The 22401-nt window shown below is 37.7% G+C and overlaps 2 protein-coding genes across 9 annotated transcripts in view; one reads left to right on the forward strand and one right to left on the reverse strand.

Moving 5' to 3' along the window:
* LOC123500298 overlaps window positions 1–22401 on the forward strand; it is a 99098-nt gene that overhangs the window by 22338 nt on the left and 54359 nt on the right. The window lies entirely within an intron of this gene.
* Window positions 2265–7372, reverse strand: LOC123500320. 8 transcript variants are annotated; one of them, XR_006673257.1, is made up of 5 exons: window positions 7311–7372; window positions 6692–6909; window positions 4095–4244; window positions 2659–2723; window positions 2265–2450 (listed from the first exon to the last, which is right to left on the reverse strand). XR_006673257.1 is itself a non-coding variant. In XM_045249027.1 (4 exons), exons 2-4 carry the CDS (start codon window positions 6817–6819, stop codon window positions 2265–2267), a joined length of 462 nt encoding a protein of 153 aa, XP_045104962.1. In that variant the 5' UTR covers window positions 6820–6909; window positions 7311–7372. The 8 variants fall into 8 exon arrangements, 2 of the variants coding, with proteins under 2 accessions (XP_045104962.1, XP_045104963.1); XR_006673256.1 differs by lacking the exon at window positions 2659–2723 and having other exon boundaries at window positions 4067–4244; XM_045249027.1 differs by lacking the exon at window positions 2659–2723 and having other exon boundaries at window positions 4097–4244.

Raw genomic sequence — 22401 nt, forward strand, 5'->3', positions numbered from 1 at the left:
AAAAAAAAAACTATCGATTGAGAGTTTTGAATATTAAAGTCATTTTACATTGTTATGCTTCTAAATGATAAAATTCATGAAAAGCCAATATAGATACAACCAAAGAAAAAGTATGAAAAACTTGTTAGTTTAGTAGTTTTCAGCTTTTTTTTCACCAAAACACAGAAATGCAGGCAAAACGCATGATTAAACAATATTTGTTTAAGGAACTGATATACGAGGATTTGAAATTATCAACTACATACATGTATTTCGCGATGCGTAAATAAACGACACTTTCTATGTTGTTAGTTGTTATTTACACCTTTAGAATTGGTAGTACTTACCTTGAGGAGTGGATGTGATATGCGTAGTGTGTTGTTTTGTGCCCCGAGAACACAGGGCCTTGGAGGATTAAATCTCATCATGCCCACACCCGACCCAAACTCGGTCAGCTGCTTCAAACCCTTCAAATTCTTGAGAGAATACGTTTTCCAGTGGGGGTCATCAGGCTCTCTCATCGTCACTCAAGGTTACGGTGGATGTGAAGGATAGATTGGATGTGGGTGGAGTTGTTTTGGAGGTGGATGGAGTTGTTTTGGAAGTGGGTGGAGTTTTTTTCGAGGTAGCAGGACGAACTTTGAAGTACGACGAGATGACTCCTATGGAAGTAGATGGGATTGCTTTTGAGGTGGATGGGGTAGCTTGGGAGGTGGATGGAGTTGCTTGATCGGTAGATGGGGTTGCTTGGGATGTGGATGGGGTTGCTTGAGGTGAGTGGTTTGAAGAAAGATGAGATGACTGTCTGTTTTGCCATCCTTTTCTTTGCCTCAAATAGTTCTTTATACACTTTCATGTCATTTTCTATAGCATTAGTCACGCCATTACTTCGGTTTGGGTTGGGGTCATTCTCCTGGAGAAGATGTATGGCCTGGTTAATATGATTAAAATCTCCTCGAAAATCTTGACGGAGAGGGTTCTTTCAGGCTCCTTGTCCTCCTCCATTTCCTCCAAAGTATTTTGTTTCTCCAACTCCATGAGGTCGTCGTTGGAGAGCTCAGAATGACTGTCCAGCAGTTCTTGTACGTCATTCTCGTCCACCTCATTGAAGCCTGCCTTATGGGAGATATGAACGATGTCTTTTTACTGCTGTAACATCGACAGGGACTTCCTGTTTACGTTCCACGCACTCAGGCCACAAATTACGCCAACATCCATTCATTGCCGACTTGGACACCTCCTTCCATGACTCGTCGATGTTTATGTCAAAAACGGGTTATTTTGGTGTTTTCAAGCATTTCATGCACCAAAACTCAGAAATGCAGGAAAACACTATATTTCTTATAATGTCTTATTTATGTGTTTTAAGGTATAAAAAAAAAAAAAAAAAAAAAAAAAAAAAAAATTGTACATTCAAGCCATTTTACATTTTATGCCTCAGAACGATGAACTTGATGAAAACAAGGCAATATAGAGAAACAAAAGAAAGAGGAACAAAAAACTATTATTTTAGTAGTTTTCAGTTTTTTTTTTTGCACCAAAACATAGAAAAGCAGGCAAAACGCATGAATAACACTATTTGCTTAACGAACTGATATATGTCAACAATGGGTTATTTAGGTGTTTTCCAGCATTTTATGCACCAAAACTCAGAAATGCAGGCAAAACACTATATTTGTTGAAACGTCTTATTTATGTGTTTTCAAGGTGTTTTATGGAAAAAGACTATATCGATTGAAAATTTTTTATATTCGTCATTTCACATTTTTATACCTTAGAACGATAAAATTGATGAAAACAAGGCAATATAAAGAAACCAAAGAAAGAGGGAAAAAAGTGTTTTCAGATTTTTTCACGCACCAAAACAATGAAAAACAGGCAAAACGCATGAATAACACTATATGTTTAAAAAACTGAGAAAGATTAGTTTGTCCTGCCAGAGAAAAGGAGAGATATTAGTTTGACCTGTAAGAAATAAGTATTAATTAGACCTGTAAAAAATAATAATAATCTTACCTACACACACACACACACACGTCTGAGAGATGTAAAAATATATAGTTTCCCGCAAAGATGTATTGAGACGTGGAACAGTTTAAATGAAGTAGTGTCTGCAACGAGTGTGCATACTTTTAAAGTAAGATTGGATAAGTGTAGATATGGAGACGGGCCACACAAGCATAAATCCCAGGCTCTGTAAAACTAGAACTAGGTAAATACACACACACACACACACACACACACACACACACACACACACACAAGATGCTTATTTTAGGCAAAAGTCAAGATAGAAGAACCATTTCCTCAACTTTTCCATCTTCATTGCGAGGTTTGCATACTTCCATCCAGCTTGTACAGTACACTACCTCTGTGCGGCTGTAGTCATCAGCAGCCAGCGTTTCTGCGGTCATCTCTTCAGAACACGCACCAACACAGCCCAGACCAGTGAACGCACCTACCACGCAACCCTGGAACAACAAAAAATACCATATCAAACCACACACCCAAAAAATAAATAAAACTGAGGCTCTAGGATTGCCGCCACGGTGCGCTAACCAGGGCATTACTGGAGAAGACTAGATAATTAACATGTACCTGGAAGAGAATGGTTAGCCATGCTGCCTATCGCCCTATGCCTAACACCTAATGCCTAGCAAACCGTAATTTGTACTAGACTTTATTCCGAAGGGTTGCTCCAGCGGTGTCAGTCCCACGGTGTGACCTGTGATACAGGTACTCACCTGTAAAGAGGAGAAGGAGGGAGTTAGTGTGGTGTGCTTATCAAAGCTAGTATTTCATTATTAACGGAGATCAGTATAGGAGTCACGTGGTTCAGGTTAATGCTTAGTACTTTATTGCAGTGATAATGAGGCTTAAATAACAACCTCAACTTACCAAATCCAATGCAAGGGTGAATATAAAGCTGAACAAGCAGTTTTCTTGAGTTTTCAATTGAGTGGGATATTACTTCAAATTAGTTTATGGTAAGCATTGGAGTGGTGATTATTTGTGAATGATTGTGTGTGTCAGATTAGGTATAAGATTTTTCTTTTCCATTTCAGATTGCACATTTTTGTGTGATAGGGGTGCTAACCTGCAAGACACAATGAAGTGCATTCTTAGGTATGCTGTGACAAACTCCTTGGCTGTGCAATACAACTGCTGTGGCAAAGGAGAGAAACACAGTTTTTGCCATCTTGAAGTTGCAGGATACCATTATCAGTAAGTATAGTAGTTCAATTTGTTTGAATCTATTTATCTATTCTATTCTCTTATGCCTCACTCTCTGCAGGAGTGTCCCATAACGGGTGGCTACGGCAGAAGAGCCTCCACCTCCCTCTGTCCATACATTCTCTCCTTGCTTGTTCTAGCACTCCTTTCCCACTCAAGTAAAATGTTTGAGAGCTGTTTGTTTCATGTAACATATCAGTGATATTTATATACTGTCTTTATAATATAAGTCTTGTATAGATGGTAGTGCACACCCAAACACATTCAAACACACCTCAATATACCCAAACATACCAAAACACATCTAAACACACTCAAAACACACCCAAACTCACTTATACACACCCAAACATACCTCAATATAGCTAAACATATCAAAACACATCTAAACACACTCAAAACGCAACCAAACTCACTCATACACACCCAAACACACCTCAATATACCCAAACATACCAAAACACATGAAACACGCTCAAACCACACCCAAACACACTCATACACACCCAAACACACTCAAAACACATCCAAACACATCTGAATATACACAAACACACTCAAAACACACCCAAACAGACTCAAACACACCCAAATACACCCAATCTACCCAAACATACCAAACACAAAACACCCAAACACTCAAAACACACCCAAACACACCTCAATATACCCAAACATACCAAAACACATGAAACACACTCAAACACACCTGAATATATCCAAACATACCAAAACACATCTAAACACACTCAAAACACATCCAAAACACACCCCAAATGCTCCCAAGAACCCTAAAACACACCAAACACACTCAAAACACCTCAAAACACACCCAAACAGACACAAAACACACCCAAATGTATCCAAACACACTCACTCACACCTCTTCCTTATGTGTGAGTCTGTAATACACTTCCTTGATCTGGGAAAAGGTGGTGATGGCGGTGGACAAAACAGGTGTGGTGTTTTTCAAGGCCGTTTTAATCTCCGTCCTTGACTTCAAATAAATCGGCGTGTTGTTTTCTGCGGACCTGCAAATGTTTGGTTAGGTTAGATTAGATTAGGTTAGGGAAAAATAAATAAATCAATCAATAAAATGACAAGGTTAGGTTAGACTGAGAGAAGAATATGACATTCAAACAACAAGATCGCATAGTAAAAAGCTGAGGAAGGGAAGATGTCTGAGAGATGTTAAAAAATAGAGTTTCCCGCAAAGATGTGTTGAGACGTGGAACAGTTTGGGTGAAGAAGTGGTGTCACCAATGAGTGTGCAGAGTTCAAAGAAAAATTGGATAAGTGTACACCTTTTAACTTTCAAATGAAAAAACCTGAACTTCAAATTAAAAAAGTTGACTTTCAAATTAAAAAAAATTAATTTTGTCTATTTCCACCATCACTGGTTTCCAACACCACCCATTTTCACCATCACCCATTTCCACTTTCACCCATTTCTGCTGATCCATTTCCACTACCACTACTCTTTTCCATTCACCCATTTTCACTGATCCAACTCCACCATCACCCATTTCCACCATCACCCCACCACCACCACCACCACCACCACCACCACCACCACCACCACCACCACCACCACCACCACCACCACCACCACCACCACCACCACCACCACCACCACCACCACCACCACCACCACTACCACCACCACCACCTACCACCACCACCACCACCACCACCACCACCACCACCACCACCACCACCACCACCACCACCACCACCACCACCACCACCACCACCACCACCACCACCACCACCACCACCACCACCACCACACCACCACCACCACCACCACCACCACCACCACCACCACCACCACCACCACCACCACCACCACCACCACCACCACCACCACCACCACCACCACCACCACCACCACCACCACCACCACCACCACCACCACCACCACCACCACCACCACCACCACCACCACCACCACCACCACCACCACCACCACCACCACCACCACCACCCACCACCACCACCACCACCACCACCACCACCACCACCACCACCACCACCACCACCACCACCACCACCACCATCACCACCACCACTATCACCACAACCATCACCACCACCACCACCACCACCACCACCACCACCACCATTGTTGAAAAGTAAGAAAAAATAAAATGAAGTCACACCACCTGCTAGTGTTTGAACATGCAGATGAGACACACATCCAAACATCACCCAAACACATCCAAACACATCCTAAACACAACCAAAGCACACTCAAAACACCCCAAAAAACATCCCTAATCACACACCCAAATATCCCCAAATCCCCAAAACACTCAAACACCCAAAAACACACCCAAACCCCACAAAAACACACTCTTTCACCCCAAACACCCCAAAAACCCCAAAACACACCCAAACCCCTCCAGTTTTGAAGGGATGTTTGATGATCTATTGACAGATTAACATGATATCTATCAAATCAAAAGCAGAAACACTCTTAAGAACAAACTTCCTCCTAACTGTGGACTTTGAAAAACAGTGGTCGCCTAAGTTGTATTTCTAAAAGACTCCTGTTTCACTAACACTAATATTTCAATCACCCCCAAAAAACATGCCTGCCCTGCGCTTTACAAATCACAATCAGAATATACACCACAAAACACACCCAAACCACTTTAAAATGCTCAAAATCCCAAGATCCTGGAGGGCCTTGTACCAAATGTGGGCATAACATAACATAAATAATATTAAAACAAAGGGCCACCAGGGCCCATCTAGGTTATCCTGTATCAGTCGCACAGTGACCTCGTCATCAGTACTTAAAGATACACTTACAAGTACACAATACATTATATACTAATTTTAAATATTTGGCCCATTAACAGGGCTAAGTCCTGCAGCGAAATCCTCTACAATTTGTGGTCCCCATACATGGGGATCATGTCTTGTTTAACTATAGTAAATTTCTTATAAAAACTATCATGCAGCGCTATACATAATTATAAATCTAATAAATTTAAGTGCTTATCTAATCTGTTTTTAAACATTGTCAAACTAGTGCTATTTACAACCGTCTCTGGCAACGCATTCCAGAAGTCTACGACTAAAGAAATATTTTCTTATATCTAACCTGCAGCCTTGCTTTCTAATCTTCCTGCCATGATTTCTAGTCCTATTTCCCTCCTCTAAGGTAAAGAAAGATCTCACATCTATGTAGTTTGTATCTGAGAACATTTTAAATAACTCTATCATATCCCCTCTTATACATCTCCTCTCAAATGAAAACATGTTTAATTCCTTTAATCTATCTCTATACTCCAGCCACTTTAATGCTGGTATCATCCTAGTTGCTCTTCTCTGAACTGCTTCTAACATGTTGATATCCTGCCTATACAACTTGACCACATCCAAGAAGAGGGCGGTTGTGCTATGTGAAGCAACGGCTCATAAAATAAAGACTTGCATGCACAACTGCTTCTCACACAATGGTGCTCACCTCTTCAACGCTGTGCCGAACACCATCACGAACCTGCCAGGGGTCACACCGGACCTCTTCACAAAAAGGTTACACAGATGGTTGTCTACAATACCAGGACACTCCAGCTCAACCGGCAACTCACTCATCACATGGAGGGTTGACGGCAAGGCTGAACTGCCTGGCCACAGCGGAGGCCCACCTCAGCTGCGTCCATCATACCATGAAATTATACAAGACTAGCAAAAGTAAGTGAGGACATTAACCCAAAACACACTCAAAACACTATGCAACACTTCAAAATATTAACAAATAAACCCATAACTCAACTAGAAACATCTAACTACACCAAAATCATCCCCACACACTCCACACAATCGCACAGACCACTTCAAACCCTTAAAACTAATCTAAAACACCATACAACACCTCGAAATTCTCCTAACCGCACTCAGAACACACCCATACATTCAAATACCCCTCTACACCACACTCAAGATATGTAAAATATACCTAAAAACATCCAACACACACTGAAAACACCCTGCAACACTACCAAACATACTCAAAATACTTCAGGTATAACCCAAAAACACAAAAATGCGTTATAAAGAACGGTAACATTAAAAAGGGGACTTACCTAAATATTGTGGCTTGGCTCCTCCTCCTCTTCCACTTCCATTTTTCCTTTCTTCTTCGTCCTCTTCCTTTTTTTCTTTCTTCTACTGCTTCCATCTACACGCCTGAGCCTAGAAACACATCAAAACACTTAGAAAACACGAGATATTAGGCAAAATATTGAGGAAGTGGAGGGAGAGTACCTATTGTAGCTTGCCTGCTCCTACACTTATTCCTCCCTTTATCCTTCCTTCCTCCTCATCCTCATTTATTTCTCTTCTCTTCTTCCTTCTGCTACTAATATCTACACACCTGAGCCAAGAAACACATGAAAACACGTAGAAATCACTAGATATTAGGCAAAATATCGACGAACTGGGCGGTAGGGAGGGAGGGACGCCAGCCTGGGCCATGAGTCACCACCTTGGCTGTGACGTCATCAAGAGCGCGGGAATAGTGGCGAATCGGCTGAATTACGTATATAATTTTAAAAATGACTTAAAGAAAAAACGAAGCCAAGGCCGAATGCTTACTTTTTTATGACTTATTAGAAACTTTAATTAATATCCAAACCATCAAAACATCTCCTGCTTAACTAGTTTTAAAAAAATGTCTAAATTAAGTATATAAAGAGTATATAAACATTTCCACTTATAACGCTGCCAAAACGTCCAGCCATTTCCACTTTATATTTCTTTCGAAAATATTAGACAATATAAACTCTCTTCTCAGGCATCCAACACTGACCTAGAACCAGAAGTGAACGAGTGAAAGAGCATTAATGTAAAACAAAACCATTAAACTCTAAACTCATTAAAAACTCTTGTAAAGTCCAGCTATTTTCACTTGGCGAGTATTTTAACACATTGTACAGAGTCTGAGCTTTCTTTTAAGGCATTCTACAACGAGTTTGACCGTCAAACAAAACGTAAACAAATAAAATTGAAAAATAAAACTTACGTTAAACGGGACAAAACACCACTTTAAAGTCCACATATTTCACTCAATGGAATTATTTCACGCCTAAAAAAGCACAGGCAATTTCTATATACTATAAAGGCCCAGTTACACCTCGAAATAAAAGAGTTGAAATTCACAGATGGAAAATTTGGACGGTTATGGCAGCTCCTATTTAAGCTATAAAACACCACTAAACGCCACATATTTACCGAACACAGGCGCGGAACACACTTCAAACACAACGAAATGTTTAGACAAACCATAAAACACACCATGAAAGCGTAATATTATTTTTAGAGAATATATCAAAAAGTATTGGAACCCGCAGGTTGCCACGGGGGACAGGGTGGTGCTCGGGGCTGGGTTGGGGCGGGCGGGCGGGGCCGGGCACGCAACATCCGCGGGCTCCATAATCCTTATGTTACATTTATTATCTCACCACAACCAAATGAAGCCCCATCTAGAAAAGTTGGCCAGGAAACATGCAATGCTAGAGTAGTGGTTCCATTCTAACACATGTTTGGCTTACGGTGAGTCAAAGAAGCAAATAATAGCTGGTAATACTGACAACTGCTCCTTATATCCATCACCTTTTCAACATTTGGGCACTGTTTTCACTCTCCTATGCAAAGAAAACCTACAAATAAGAGAGTGGCCTTAGAAATAGCTGAAATAAATGATGGTGAGGCGTTGTGGAGAGTCGTGGTGAAGAGTTGCATTGCTCTCTTGTCTCGCCGCTGGTGCTGTCGGGAATGTCATCACTTCACTTTGTGTGTGTGGGTGTATATGGGCATGTTGAGTGTGTTTATGGGGTGTATAAGCAACACCAAACACCACCACACGGCCGTCACCATAAGTTTGTTGACATGGAGCAGACGTGCACTCGGCCCATCACACTTCTTTCCTCCTTACACACTAATCCCTTATCAACACCACTGCCACACCTTACACACCTGTTCCTTGGTGCATTAATAACCTCCACCACCTCTGTCACGGCACTGTCACCTCTATACAGGCTGCAAATATAACGGCACTCCAGTGAGGTCAACCGTGTGTCTTGACGGGAAGTACCGACGCCATCTAAACCTGTGGCTTTCTAAGGGAATTCACTCTCTTCTCCTTGCCCGCTACAAATTCCAATACTACCTCCTTGTATGTGTTCACTTCTCACTCTTTCAAAATTAACACGGAATTTGGTGTGGAATATTCACTGTTATTAGGGTTTGACTTTATTTAAGGATACGAGGAGCCATTGGGAGCTTCAAAATGTCGACATTACCAAACTCACCATTCACAATACAATCAATTCCAATACTATGTCCTTGCTTGTGCTAAATTCTCACTATTTCAAAGTTATCTGGGAATTATGTGTGGAATACTCAATGTTTTATGGTTTTAATCTATTTGAAGATATAAAATATATAAACCTAATAACAAAATACACAAAAAATACAAAAAAAAAAAAAAAAATACGAAACAACAAAAATAACACAATCATTAAAAAAAACATGATAAACCGTGTGAGATAACATAAATAATATTAAAACAAAGGGCCACCAGGGCCCATCTAGGTTATCCTGTATCAGTCGCACAGCGACCTCGTCATCAGTACTTAAAGATACACTTACAAGTACACAATACATTATATACTAATTCTAAATATTTGGCCCATTAACAGGGCTAAGTCCTGCAGCGAATTCCTCTACAATCTGTGATCCCCATACATGGGGATCATGTCTTGTTTAACTATAGTAAATTTCTTATAAAAACTATCATGCAGCGCTATACATAACTATAAATCTAATAAATTGAATTACTTATCTAATCTGTTTTTTAAACATTGTCAAACTAGTGCTATTTACAACCCTCTCTGGCAATGCATTCCAGAAGTCTACCACCCTATGACTAAAGAAATATTTTCTTATATCTAACCTGCAGCCTTGCTTTCTAATCTTCCTGCCATGATTTCTAGTCCTACTTCCCTCCTCTAAGGTAAAGAAAGATCTCACATCTATGTAGTTTGTATCTGAGAACATTTTAAATAACTCTATCATATCCCCTCTTATACATCTCCTCTCAAATGAAAACATGTTTAATTCCTTTAATCTATCTCTATACTCCAGCCACTTTAATGCTGGTATCATCCTAGTTGCTCTTCTCTGAACTGCTTCTAACATGTTGATATCCTGCCTATAATGGGGTGACCAGGCCTGTATGCAATACTCTAAATGGGGCCTAACATAGGAATTATATAAGCTACGCACCACTTCCTTACTTTTGTAACTAACATTTTCTATTTATAAAACCCAGGATCCTATTTGCCCTATTTCTTGCTTCTAAACATTGCTTTGACAAATTATCGACATTCAAAACTAATAAAAAGCAACACAAATAAATAAATAAATAAAAACAATACAAAATGTGTGTGGTGTGTGTACTGATAGAGTGGAAGAGAGCAGTGTGGTGTATGATGTGTGGCGACAGTGGTGTGTGTGGTGATAGTGTGGTGTGAATATTCTCAGCCTCCTTTGCATCAGAACTCGGAGGGATGTATACGGTACTACAATAACATATATTTTGTTAAATTCTCGAGGTAGATAAAAAGGCCTCAGAGATAGTACTATATACACAATATTACCATTGCAGCATGTCTCGTACATGGAAACATCACTACACCATTTGCTATTGATAGAACCACAAACGCCACCTCCGCTCGACTTACCTGAATCAACAGTCCTGTAACCTCGCATTAATGTAAAACCATCTAAAGTAAAGGCAGAGTTGGGATCTTTATCTTCTTGGAGCCAAGTCTCTGTTAAGCATATCAAAGAAGATTCTCTAAAGGACCAATCCCACCTTACAAGTCCATGTAATTCATCAATCTTGTTTCTTAACTCTTGCATTACAGAGGTGGATAGAATAGTGGTGAAGGATTGAGAGTACTGGTTAACTCTTCCATTAGAGAGGTGGACAGAATAGTGGTGAAGGATTGAGAGTACTGGTTAACTCTTCCATTAGGGAGGTGGACAGAATAGTGGTGAAGGATTGAGAGTACTGGTTAACTCTTGCATTGGAGAGGTGGACAGAATAGTGGTGAAGGATTGAGAGTACTGGTTAACTCTTGCATTAGAGAGGTGGACAGAATAGTGGTGAAGGATTGAGAGTACTGGTTAACTCTTGCATTAGAGAGGTGGACAGAATAGTGGTGAAGGATTGAGAGTACTGGTTAACTCTTGCATTAGAGAGGTGGACAGAATAGTGGTGAAGGATTGAGAGTACTGGTTAACTCTTGCATTGAAGAGGTGGACAGAATAGTGGTGAAGGATTGAGAGTACTGGTTAACCCTTGCATTGGAGAGATGGACAGAATAGTGGTGAAGGATTGAGAGTACTGGTTAACTCTTGCATTAGAGGTGGATAGAATAGTGGTGAAGGATTGAGAGTACTGGTTAACTCTTACATTAGAGAGATGGACAGAATAGTGGTGAAGGATTGATAGTACTGGTTAACTCTTGCATTGCACAGATGGACAGAATAGTGGTGAAGGATTGAGAGTACTGGTTAAACTGCGTACATTACTGGTTGCCAGTTACCTTATTTCACACCAACGCCACCTATAACCGTAAGCAAACAAGTCTCAAACCGCGTGCTTTCAAACTCGTCTCAGTGCTACCACTGCCTGGTTGTGGTATTTCATATCGTATTCAGGGTGATCTGATGACACGCTCACCACATGTATTGACTTCCAACTCTGCTTAATTAGGTACCCCTACTCCTATCAACTCTTCTTTCTGCTATTAGAGGTCACTGTAGGCATGTATATACTAGATATTTAACAAATACTATCACAAAAAATAACCACCAACACTAGGAGGGAATAATAAATTCTTAGCTGCATATAATAGTATATGAGATCCTATTTTCACTATAGAAAGAATCGCTTATTGTTCCAAGTCAAGAAAATGTTCACTTCATACAAAGGCTTATAACATCAGTAAAGAAGTCAAACTATCTAATATACACATGCCCAAAGGTACATACACAGTATGTGTGTATGTACCTTTTTGTAGTGTGTTGAGTCAACACTTATAATAAAGGTAGCAGAAAAACAATGGTTCATTTGTGTTTTTATTTCATGTTTAGTATCTAAATATGATATTTAAACAATAATGAATACTTCAATGTATTAATCATGCTGTGTCTCATCATAATTGTTATCATTGTTCTAAAAATGTTGAAGACAAAACTATAAGTCAGGGTACTCTAGTCTCTCAATCCTAATGATGATCAAAACTGTAAGGGAAACTGTGTCTTACATGATAAAGGCAACACACACAAACAAACAAAGGGCTCTCACAAAATAATAACAAGGTGGGAGGCCCAACTTAGTTTGATATGTGTCTTAACCCTTAATTCTCTTCCAAAGGGATTACTTTGAAAAAAGTGAAAACGTTAAGCAGTGAAAAATTGACATTTGAGTAATTATCAGGATAATGGGTAGGAATGACGTGTAGGAGGGCTTACTTTCACAGAACAGAAAATACTTGAGTCACTAATGATTATAAATGGAACACATGCAGCATGTTGAGTGAATTTCAGTTTTTTTAAGCATACACAATAAATGTAACAAGCAAAAGAAGTAAGGTATATATAGAGAAAAGTCAATTGGTGTACATGCAGACAAAAGCTACATAGTTGATCACATCAAGTACTATGCAAGATGCCACAACAGAGCATACACCATTACCACAGACCTCAGACATTATTAGCATTATATATCAGCGTTCAAACTAACACAATAAGCATATCACCATTCAAAGTTACAAAATAAAAGATGCATGTTTAAGCACCTAGAAGCAGGTGGGGTGGTTTTGTGGGAATACCCACGTGTTTGTAAGCCCTAGCTACACCCAAAATATCACTAAAGACTATGTATGGAAAGCAGAGACATCACACAAGCAAGTCAAATATACATTAAGCATTTTAACACATAGCTAGGTATCCTACATCAATGCAAACAAACATGTTTCAATTCATGAAAACCAGTTAGACTGGCAATAAAGTATATTTGGTCAAGGATATGAATATAATCAGTGAGGCAAAGCAAAAACAATGTCAAGCAAAGCAATACAAGTGTAATAGGAAAACTTAAAGGTAATAACATTCACTTCTCATGCACAAAACTGTACTACAACACAATAAGCACACTTTAGTATTGGTTCAACCTAAATCAAGCAAACACCACCATAGATACAACATACCACTAATTGTTAGCTTGAAAAAGTATTCATGCACCACACACTAACAAACGAGGACTTAACAATAAGCATTCTATACACAAAATAGATGACATACCTTTTCCTTCACAGGCCATATTGAAGCTGAAATCAATACAATATCATAACAATATACAGTAAGTCCTCGTTATACGGTACATATGCATTCCTGAAAACCTTAGCGTAAATCAAAATTACCGTATACCGAACCCATTACAACATGTAATAGTAAGGAATGCGTTCCAGCACGTCAAAAGTCACCCATACACAAATTAAAGCTACACGACTTTCTTTGCAGACGACACAAAACTTTTGAAGAAAGTTGGCTCGCACGATGATGGTGGAACTCTACAGCAGGACTTAGATAGACTATGGGAATGGAGGAAAAGATGGGAGATGGAATTCAACATTAACAAATGTAGCACAATGGAATTTGGGAAGAGCAAAAATAGGATAATAAGGAAACGACGAGCCGGCGAGATTGGATCTAGTTTTTACAAGGGGTATACAAATAAATGACGATATAAGATATAAGTGCCCATTGGGAAAGAGTGACCATGCAATATTAGAAATAGATATAGAAGAAGGAAAGGAAGACAGAGACGATTCATACAAAGGAGACCGATTAAATTACAGAAAGGCTGATATTGAGAATCTCAAGAACTATTTTAAAACGTAGACTGGGAGGAGATGGAAAACTCAGAGACAATGCAAGACAAATATAACTTATTTTGAAATTTACAAAACAGGAGTCAGGAATATGTCCCAAAATATAGACCAAAAGAAGAAGGAAAGAAAGATTGGTTTAATGCAAGGTGTGCTAGGGCAAAGGAGAAAAGAGATGGAGCATGGAAAAGGTGGAGGAGAAATAGGAATCCAACAAACAAGGAAAACTTCAAGGCAGCGAGAAATGAATATGTTAAGGTGAGGAAGGAAGAGGAAAAGAACTTCAAAAAAGATATTGTCGAAAAATGTAAGGAGCAACCAAAATTGTTCTATAGATTCATAAATGGAAAAATTAGGCAAAAGAAACAATAGAAAGGTTAAAAGGAGAGAACGGGATGGTGGAAGACCCAAAAGTATGGCAGAACTATTAAATAAAAAATTCCAGGAGGTCTTTACTAAAGAATCCAAATTTGAGAGGCCACAGGGTAATAGAGAGACAATCTATAAGAAAGAGATTAAAGTAACCAAGCTTGAAATAAAAGAGTTAATGAAGGAACTGGATGAAGAGAAGGCAATGGGACCGGATGAAGTCTCAGGCAGAATACTGAAAGAATGTAAGGAAGAACTAGCAAGTCCTATATACATCATCATAAAATGGTCAATAGAAAATGGAACAGTGCCAGTAGAATGGAATAGAGCTGAGGTGGTTCCCATATATAAGAGCGGAAGTAAAGAAGAACCTTTAAATTACAGACCGGTATCACTAACTAGTGTAATATGCAAGATGTGTGAAAGAATAATAAAGAAACAATGGATCGAGTTCCTTGAAGACTACAAATTAATATCAAATAGCCAATTTGGTTTTAGAAAAGGTCGGTCATGTGTGACAAATTTATTGAGTTTCTACTCTAGAATAGTTGATAAAGTACAAGAGAGAGAGGGATGGGTTGACTGTATTTATTTAGATCTAAAAAAGGCTTTTGATAAAGTGCCACATGAAAGATTACTATGGAAGTTAGAGGAGAAGGGTGGCTTAAAAGGAAGCACATTGAGATGGATGAAGAATTACTTAAGGGGGAGAGAAATAAGGACGATAGTTAAAGATATGAAGTCCAAGTGGAGAACAGTAGACAGCGGAGTGCCACAGGGTCAGTATTGGCACCAATACTTTTCTCGTATATATAAATGACATGCCAGAGGAGTGAACAGCTACATAAATCTGTTTGCGGACGATGCGAAACTGTGCAGAGTCATTAAACAAAAGAGGATTATGAAATACTACAGGAAGACTTAAACAAGATCTGGAAATGGAGCAAAAAATGGGAGATGGAATTCAATGTGGACAAAAGCCATGTCATGGAAATGGGAAAAAGTGAAAGACGACCAGTGGGAATCTATAAGATGGGAGATGGAGTAGAACTAGAAAAAGTAAAAAAGGAAAAGGACTTGGGAGTGACAATGGAAGAAAATAATCAACCAGTTAGCCATATTGATAGAATTTTCAGAGAGACGTATAATTTGCTAAGGAATATTGGAGTAGCATTTCACTATATGGACAAGGAAATGATGAAGAAATTGATAAGTACTAAAATAAGACCTAGATTGGAATATGCAGGAGTTGTGTGGACTCCCCATAAAAGAAACACATAAGAAAATTAGAGAGACTACAAAAATGGCTACAAGAATGGTTCCAGAATTTAAAGGGATGGCATATGAGGAGAGACTAAAGGCAATGGATCTACCAACCTTGGAGCAGAGAAGAGAGAGGGATCTGATACAAGTTTATAAATTGATTAACGGAATGGATGAAGTGGATAATGAGAAACTGATCCTGAGAGAAGAATATGACTTTAGAAGCACAAGATCGCATAGTAAGAAACTAAGGAAGGGACGATGTCTGAGAGATGTTAAAAAATTTAGTTTCCCGCAAAGATGTGTTGAGACTTGGAACAGTTTGAGTGAGGAAGTGGTGTCAGCAAAGAGTGTACATAGTTTTAAAGAAAAATTGGATAAGTGTAGATATGGAGACGGGACCACACGAGCATAAAGCCCAGGCCCTGTAAAACTACAACTAGGTAAATACAACTAGATAAATACACACACACACACACACACATTCTTTCAAGAGACAAATTGGATGAAATTCAAGAGTGCTATGGGAGCAAATGAAAAGTGGAAGGAATTTATAAAAATATACAAAGAAGGTGAGAAAAAATTTGTACCAATAAGACAACATAGAGAAGTTGGAAAGCAGGACTGGTTTAACGATAGATGTGAAAAGGCTAGAACAAGAAAAGAGGATGCATGGAAGAGGTGGAGAAGGAAAAGATGGATTAAGCAGTGGGAAAGTTACAAAAGAGCAAGAAATGAATATGTGTTGATTAGAAGAGAAGAAAGAAAGAAACAAGAAAAGGATATAATTGATAAATGTAAAGACCAACCAAGGCTTTTTACAGACATGTGAACAACAACATCAAAAATAGAGAAAGTATTGAAAGTTTAGAAGTAAATGGAGTATGCAGTGAAGATCCCAGGAAATGGCAGAGGCTATGAATGGATGCTTTCGGAAGGTATTCACAAAGGAGACTGCTTTTGACAAACCACTGGTAATGGAACAGAAAGGGATTATGAAGGAGTTTCAAGTAACTGTGGAGGAGATCAAGAATATGATGGGGAGTTTAGAAGTGAGAAAAGCTGTGGGACCTGATGGGGTATCAGGATGGATTTTAAGAGAATGCAGGAGCAACTGGCAGAAAAAGTTTGTGAAGTAATTGATGCCTCATTAAGGGAAGGTGTAGTGCCCCAAGACTGGAAAAGAGCTAACATTGTCCCAATCTATAAATCAGGTAACAAGAGAGACCCATTGAACTATAGACCAGTGTCACTTACAAGTGTGGTAGCTAAGATGTGTGAGAGGGTGGTGAAGAATAGATGGACAGACTTCTTGGAGAAAATGACATACTTTGTGAGTGTCAATTTGGTTTTAGAAAAGGGCGTTCATGCACGACAAACCTGATATGTTACTATTCGAGGGTGATAGATGTAATACAGGAAAGAGATGGTTGGGCTGATGGAATATATCTGGATTTAAAAAAGGCCTTTGATAAGGTACCACACCGGAGACTGATCTGGAAACTTGAAATGGTAGGAGGAGTGCATGGCAGTTTACTAAAATGGATGGAAGACTTTTTGGTAGGAAGAGAAATGAGAACAATAATTAAGGACAGACCATCAGAATGGGGCTTGGTGGAGAGTGGAGTTCCACAGGGATCAGTGTTGGCACCAGTAATGTTCGCGGTCTACATAAATGACATGGTGGATGGGGTGTCCAGTTATGTGAGCCTATTTGCAGACGATGCAAAATTGTTAAGAAAAGTGAGATGTGACAAAGATTGCGAACTACTCCAGGAAGACTTGGACAGAATATGGAAATGGAGCTGTACATGGCAAATGGAGTTCAACACGACAAAATGCAAGAAAATAGAGTTTGGCAAGAGTGAAAGAAGAATCAGGAGTATGTACAAGATAGGAAATGAAGACATAAAACCAGTCATGAAGAAAAAGACCTTGGGGTGACAATTACCAATGACCTATCGCCAGAGAGACATATAAACAAAATAATTGGAGAAGTATTGAACTTATTGAGGAACATAAGAGTGGCGTTCGTATATTTAGATGAAGAAATGATGAAGAAAATAATTACTGCAATGATAAGACCGAGGCTTGAATATGCAACAATACAGTGGGCTCCGAACTTAAAGAAACACATAAGGAAACTAGAGAAAGTACAGAGGGCTGCAACAAAAATGGTGCCTGACTTAAGAGATTTGACTTATGAAGACAGACTGAAAAAATGCAACTTCCGACCCTGGAAAACAGAAGAGAAAGGGGAGACCTGATAGCAATATACAGAGTGATGATTGGCATGGAAAAAATGGATAGGGAAGATCTGTGTATGTGGAATGAAAGAATGTCGAGAGGGCATGGGAAAAAACTAAAATGGCCACTTATAGGAGAGATGTGAAAAATATAGCTTCCCTCATAGAAGGGTGGAAGCATGGAATAGTTTAGACGTGGAAGTGGTCAACGCAAGGAATATTCATGATTTTAAGAAAAAGCTGGACATTAATAGATATGGAGACGGGACAACACGAGCATAGCTCTTTTCCCGTATGTTACAATTAGGTAAATACAATTAGGTAAATACACACACACACACACACACACACAATTTGGGAAATAACTACAAGTTCACTAAATGAAGTGAAAGTTCCACTAGAATGGAAGACAACCAAGGTAATACCGATATTTAAAGGAAGAAAGGCAACTGAACCACTAAACTACAGACCAGCGTCAATTACAAGCATTTTGGGGAAGTTGTGTCAAATAATTATCAAAGAAAAATGGGTTAAACATCTGGAAGAAGAAAAAAGTCATATAGAAAAGACAATTTGGGTTCAGGACAGGACGGTCATGTGTATCAAACTTATTAAGCTTCTACTCGAGAGTTACAGAAGGACTGGAAAGCAGAGACGGATGGTGGACACAGTATACCTGGACATGAAAAAGGCTTTTGATAAAGTCCCTCATGAAAGATTACTTTAGAAACTAAAGAACATAGGAGGATTGCAAGGAACCTTATCAGATTGGATAAGGGATTATTTGAAGGACAGGGAAATGAGAACTGTGATCAGAGATACATACTCAACTTGGGGTTAAGTAACCAGCACAGTGCAACAAGGGTCACTCTTAGCCCCCATTATGTTCCAGATTTATGTAAACAACATTCACAATGGGGTAAACAGTTATATTAATCTATTTGCTGATGATGCAAAGCTGCTAAGAGTTATCAAAACCAGGGAGGACGTTTTGCTGTTACAACAGGAAGATATAAACAAGATCTATGAATGGAGCAGGAAGTGGAAATTGGAGTTTAATGCCAAGAAATGTCACGTAATGGAACTAAGAAAGAGTAAGAGAAGACCAGTATGGAACTACCTGATGGATAAGGAACAAATAATGAGACTAAAGAGGAAAAAGATCTGGGAATGATTATACAGGAAAATCTGAACCCAAAAAACACATAAGCAAGATATTTGGATTATCATGTAAAACGTTGACAAATATAAGAATGACATTTCAATTCATGGACAAAGATATGATGAAAAAAATCATCACAAGCATGATATGCCCAAGGCTGGAATATGCAGCTGTGGTGTGGTCTCCACGAGTTCTGAAAAGGATATAAGAAGATTAGAACAGATACAGAAGATTGCTAAAAAGATGGTGCCAGAACTAAAGGATCTAATATACAAAGAATGGCTGAAGGAAATGTGACTGCCAACCTTACAAGATAGAAGAGAATGAAAGGACCTAATAACAATATATGTACAAGATGGCCAATGGCATTGAAAAAAATAGACAAGGAAGACCTGGTGCTGGTGATGGCGGTGGACAAAACGAGTGTAGTGACTTCAAATAAATCGGCGTGTCGTTTTCTGCGGACCTGCAAATATTTAGTTAGGTTATATTAGGTTAGTTAAAAATAAATAAATAAATAAATAAAATTACAAGGTTAGGTTAGACTGAGAGAAGAATATGACATTCAAACAACAAGATCGCATAGTAAAAAGCTGAGGAAGGGAAGATGTCTGAGAGATGTTAAAAAATAGAGTTTCCTGCAAAGATGTGTTGAGACGTGGAATAGTTTGGGTTATTTAGGTGTTTTCAAATATCTTTTCCACCAAAACTCAGATATGCTGGCAAAACACTATATTTGTTATAAATTCTTATTTATGTTTTTTTAAGGTTTTATAAAAAAAAAAAAAAAAACATTTCATAGAACACCTTAAAAACATATATAAATAAGATGTTTTAACAAATATAGTGTTTTGCCTGCATTTTTTTACTTTTGGTGTATAAAATGCTGGAATACACCAATATAACCCATTTTTGACATATTTCACTTCCTTAAACAAATATTGTGTAATCATTTGCTTTTCCCGCATTTCTGTGTTTTGGTGCAAAAAAAGCTGAAAAGTAATAAAAAAAACACGTTTTTCTTACTTTTACTTTTGTTTCTCTATATTGTTTTGTTTTCATGAATTTTATCCTTTTGAAACATATCAATGTAAAATGAAATTAATATACAAAATTTTCAATCAAATTTTTTTTATTTCATAAAACATATTAAAAGCACATAAATAAGACGTTTGAAGAAATATAGTGTTTTGTGTGAATTTCTGAGTTTTGGTGCATAAAATGCTGGAAAACACCTTAATAACCCATTTTTCACATATTTCAGTTACTTAAACAAATAATGTGTAATCATGCGTTTTGTCTGCATTTTTGTGTTTTGGTGGAAAAAAAGCTGAAAGATATTAATATAACTAGTCTTGGTTACTTCTAATTGCATTTTTCTATATTGGCTTGTTTTCGCAGGAAAACACAAAAATGCAGGCAAAATGCTTGATTACACACTATTTGTTAAAGGAACTGAAATATGTCAAAAATGGGTTATTATGGTGTTTTCCAGCATTTTATGCACTAAAACTCAGAAATACAGGCAAAACACTATATCTTTTTAAACTTCTTATTTATGTGTTTTCAAGGTGTTTTATGAAAAAAGACAATCTCCATTGAAAATTTTTTTATATTCAAGTCATTTTACCTTTTTATGCTTCAAAACAATAGAATTGATGAAAACAAGCCAATATAGAGAAACCAAAGTAAAAGTAACAATAACGTGTTATTTTAGTAGTTTCAGCATTTTTTGCACTAAAACACAGAAATGCAGGCAAAACGCGTGATAAAATACTATTTGTTTAAGGAACTGAATTATGTCAACAATGGGTTATTTTGGTGTTTTCCAGCATTTTATGCACCAAAACTCAGAAAAGCAGGCAAAACACTAACAATGTAAAACATAACAATGTAAAATGAAATTAATATACAAAATTTTCAATCAAGTTTTTTTATTTCATAAAACATATTGAAAGCACATAAATAAGACGTTTGAAGAAATATAGTCTTTTGCGTGAATCTCTGAGTTTTGGTGCATAAAATGCAGGAAAACAACAATAACCCATTTTGACATATTTCAATTCCTTAAACAAAGTGTGTAATCAAGCGTTTTGCCTACATTTTTGTGTTTTGGTGCAAAAAAAGCTGAAAGCTATTAAAATAATTCGTCTTGGTTACTTCTACTTGCATTTCTCTATATTAGCTTGGTTTTGCAGAAAAACACAAAAATGCAGGCAAAACGTATGAATACACACTATTTGTTAAAGGAACTGAAATATGTCAAAAAGGGGTTATTATGGTGTTTTCCAGCATTTTATACACCAAAACTCAGAAATGCAGGCAAAACACTATATTTATTGAAACTTCTTATATATGTGTTTTCAAGGTGTTCTATGAAAAAAGATTATCTCTATTGAAAATTTTTTATATTCAAGTCATTTTACATTTTTTATGTTTCAAAACGACAGAATTGATGAAAACAAGCCAATATAGAGAAACCAAAGTACAAGTAAGAATAACGTGTTATTTTAGTAGTTTTAGCATTTTTTGCACTAAAACACAGAAATGCAGGCAAAACGCATGATAAAATACTATTTGTTTAAGGAACTGAATTATGTCAACAATGGGTTATTTTGGTGTTTGCAGCATTTTATGCACCAAAACTCAGAAACGTAGTCAAAACACTATATTTGTTAAAATGTTTTAATTATGTGTTTTTTAGGTGTTTTATGAAAAAAAAAAACTATCTATTAGAAATTTTGTATATTCAAGTCATTTTACATTTTTATGCCTCAGAACAATAAAATTGATGAAAACAATGCAATATAGAGACACCAAAGAAAGAGGAAGATAAAGTGTTATTTTAGTAGTTTTCAGCTTTCTTTTGTACCAAAACACAGAAAAGCAGGCAAAACGCATGAATAACACTATTTGCTTAAAGAACTGATATATGTCAAATATGGGTTGGGTAATATTTAGGTGTTTTCCAATATTTTGTGCACCAAAACTCAGAAATGCTGGCAAAACACTATATTTGTTAAAAAGTCTTATTTATGTGTTTTTAAGGTGTTTTATGGAAAAAAAAAATTCATAAAACACCTTAAAAACACACATAAATAATATGTTTTAATAAATATAGTGTTTTGCCTGCATTTTGACTTTGGTGTATAAAATGCTGAATACACCAATA

This window comes from Portunus trituberculatus, unplaced genomic scaffold (genome assembly GCF_017591435.1).
Source record: "Portunus trituberculatus isolate SZX2019 unplaced genomic scaffold, ASM1759143v1 PGA_scaffold_202__28_contigs__length_962959, whole genome shotgun sequence".
Lineage (NCBI taxonomy): Eukaryota > Metazoa > Arthropoda > Malacostraca > Decapoda > Portunidae > Portunus > Portunus trituberculatus.

Bases quoted from the DNA above. Each gene is read 5' to 3' on its own strand.
- LOC123500320 (XM_045249027.1), bottom strand. From the start codon at position 6,819: ATGAGTGAGTTGCCGGTTGAGCTGGAGTGTCCTGGTATTGTAGACAAC. The intron at 4,245-6,691 runs GTGAGCACCATT...AAACATTTGCAG, and splicing joins TTCGGCACAGCGTTGAAGAG to GTCCGCAGAAAACAACACGC. The intron at 2,451-4,096 runs GTGTGAGTGAGT...TTGTTGTTCCAG, and splicing joins GACTCACACATAAGGAAGAG to GGTTGCGTGGTAGGTGCGTT.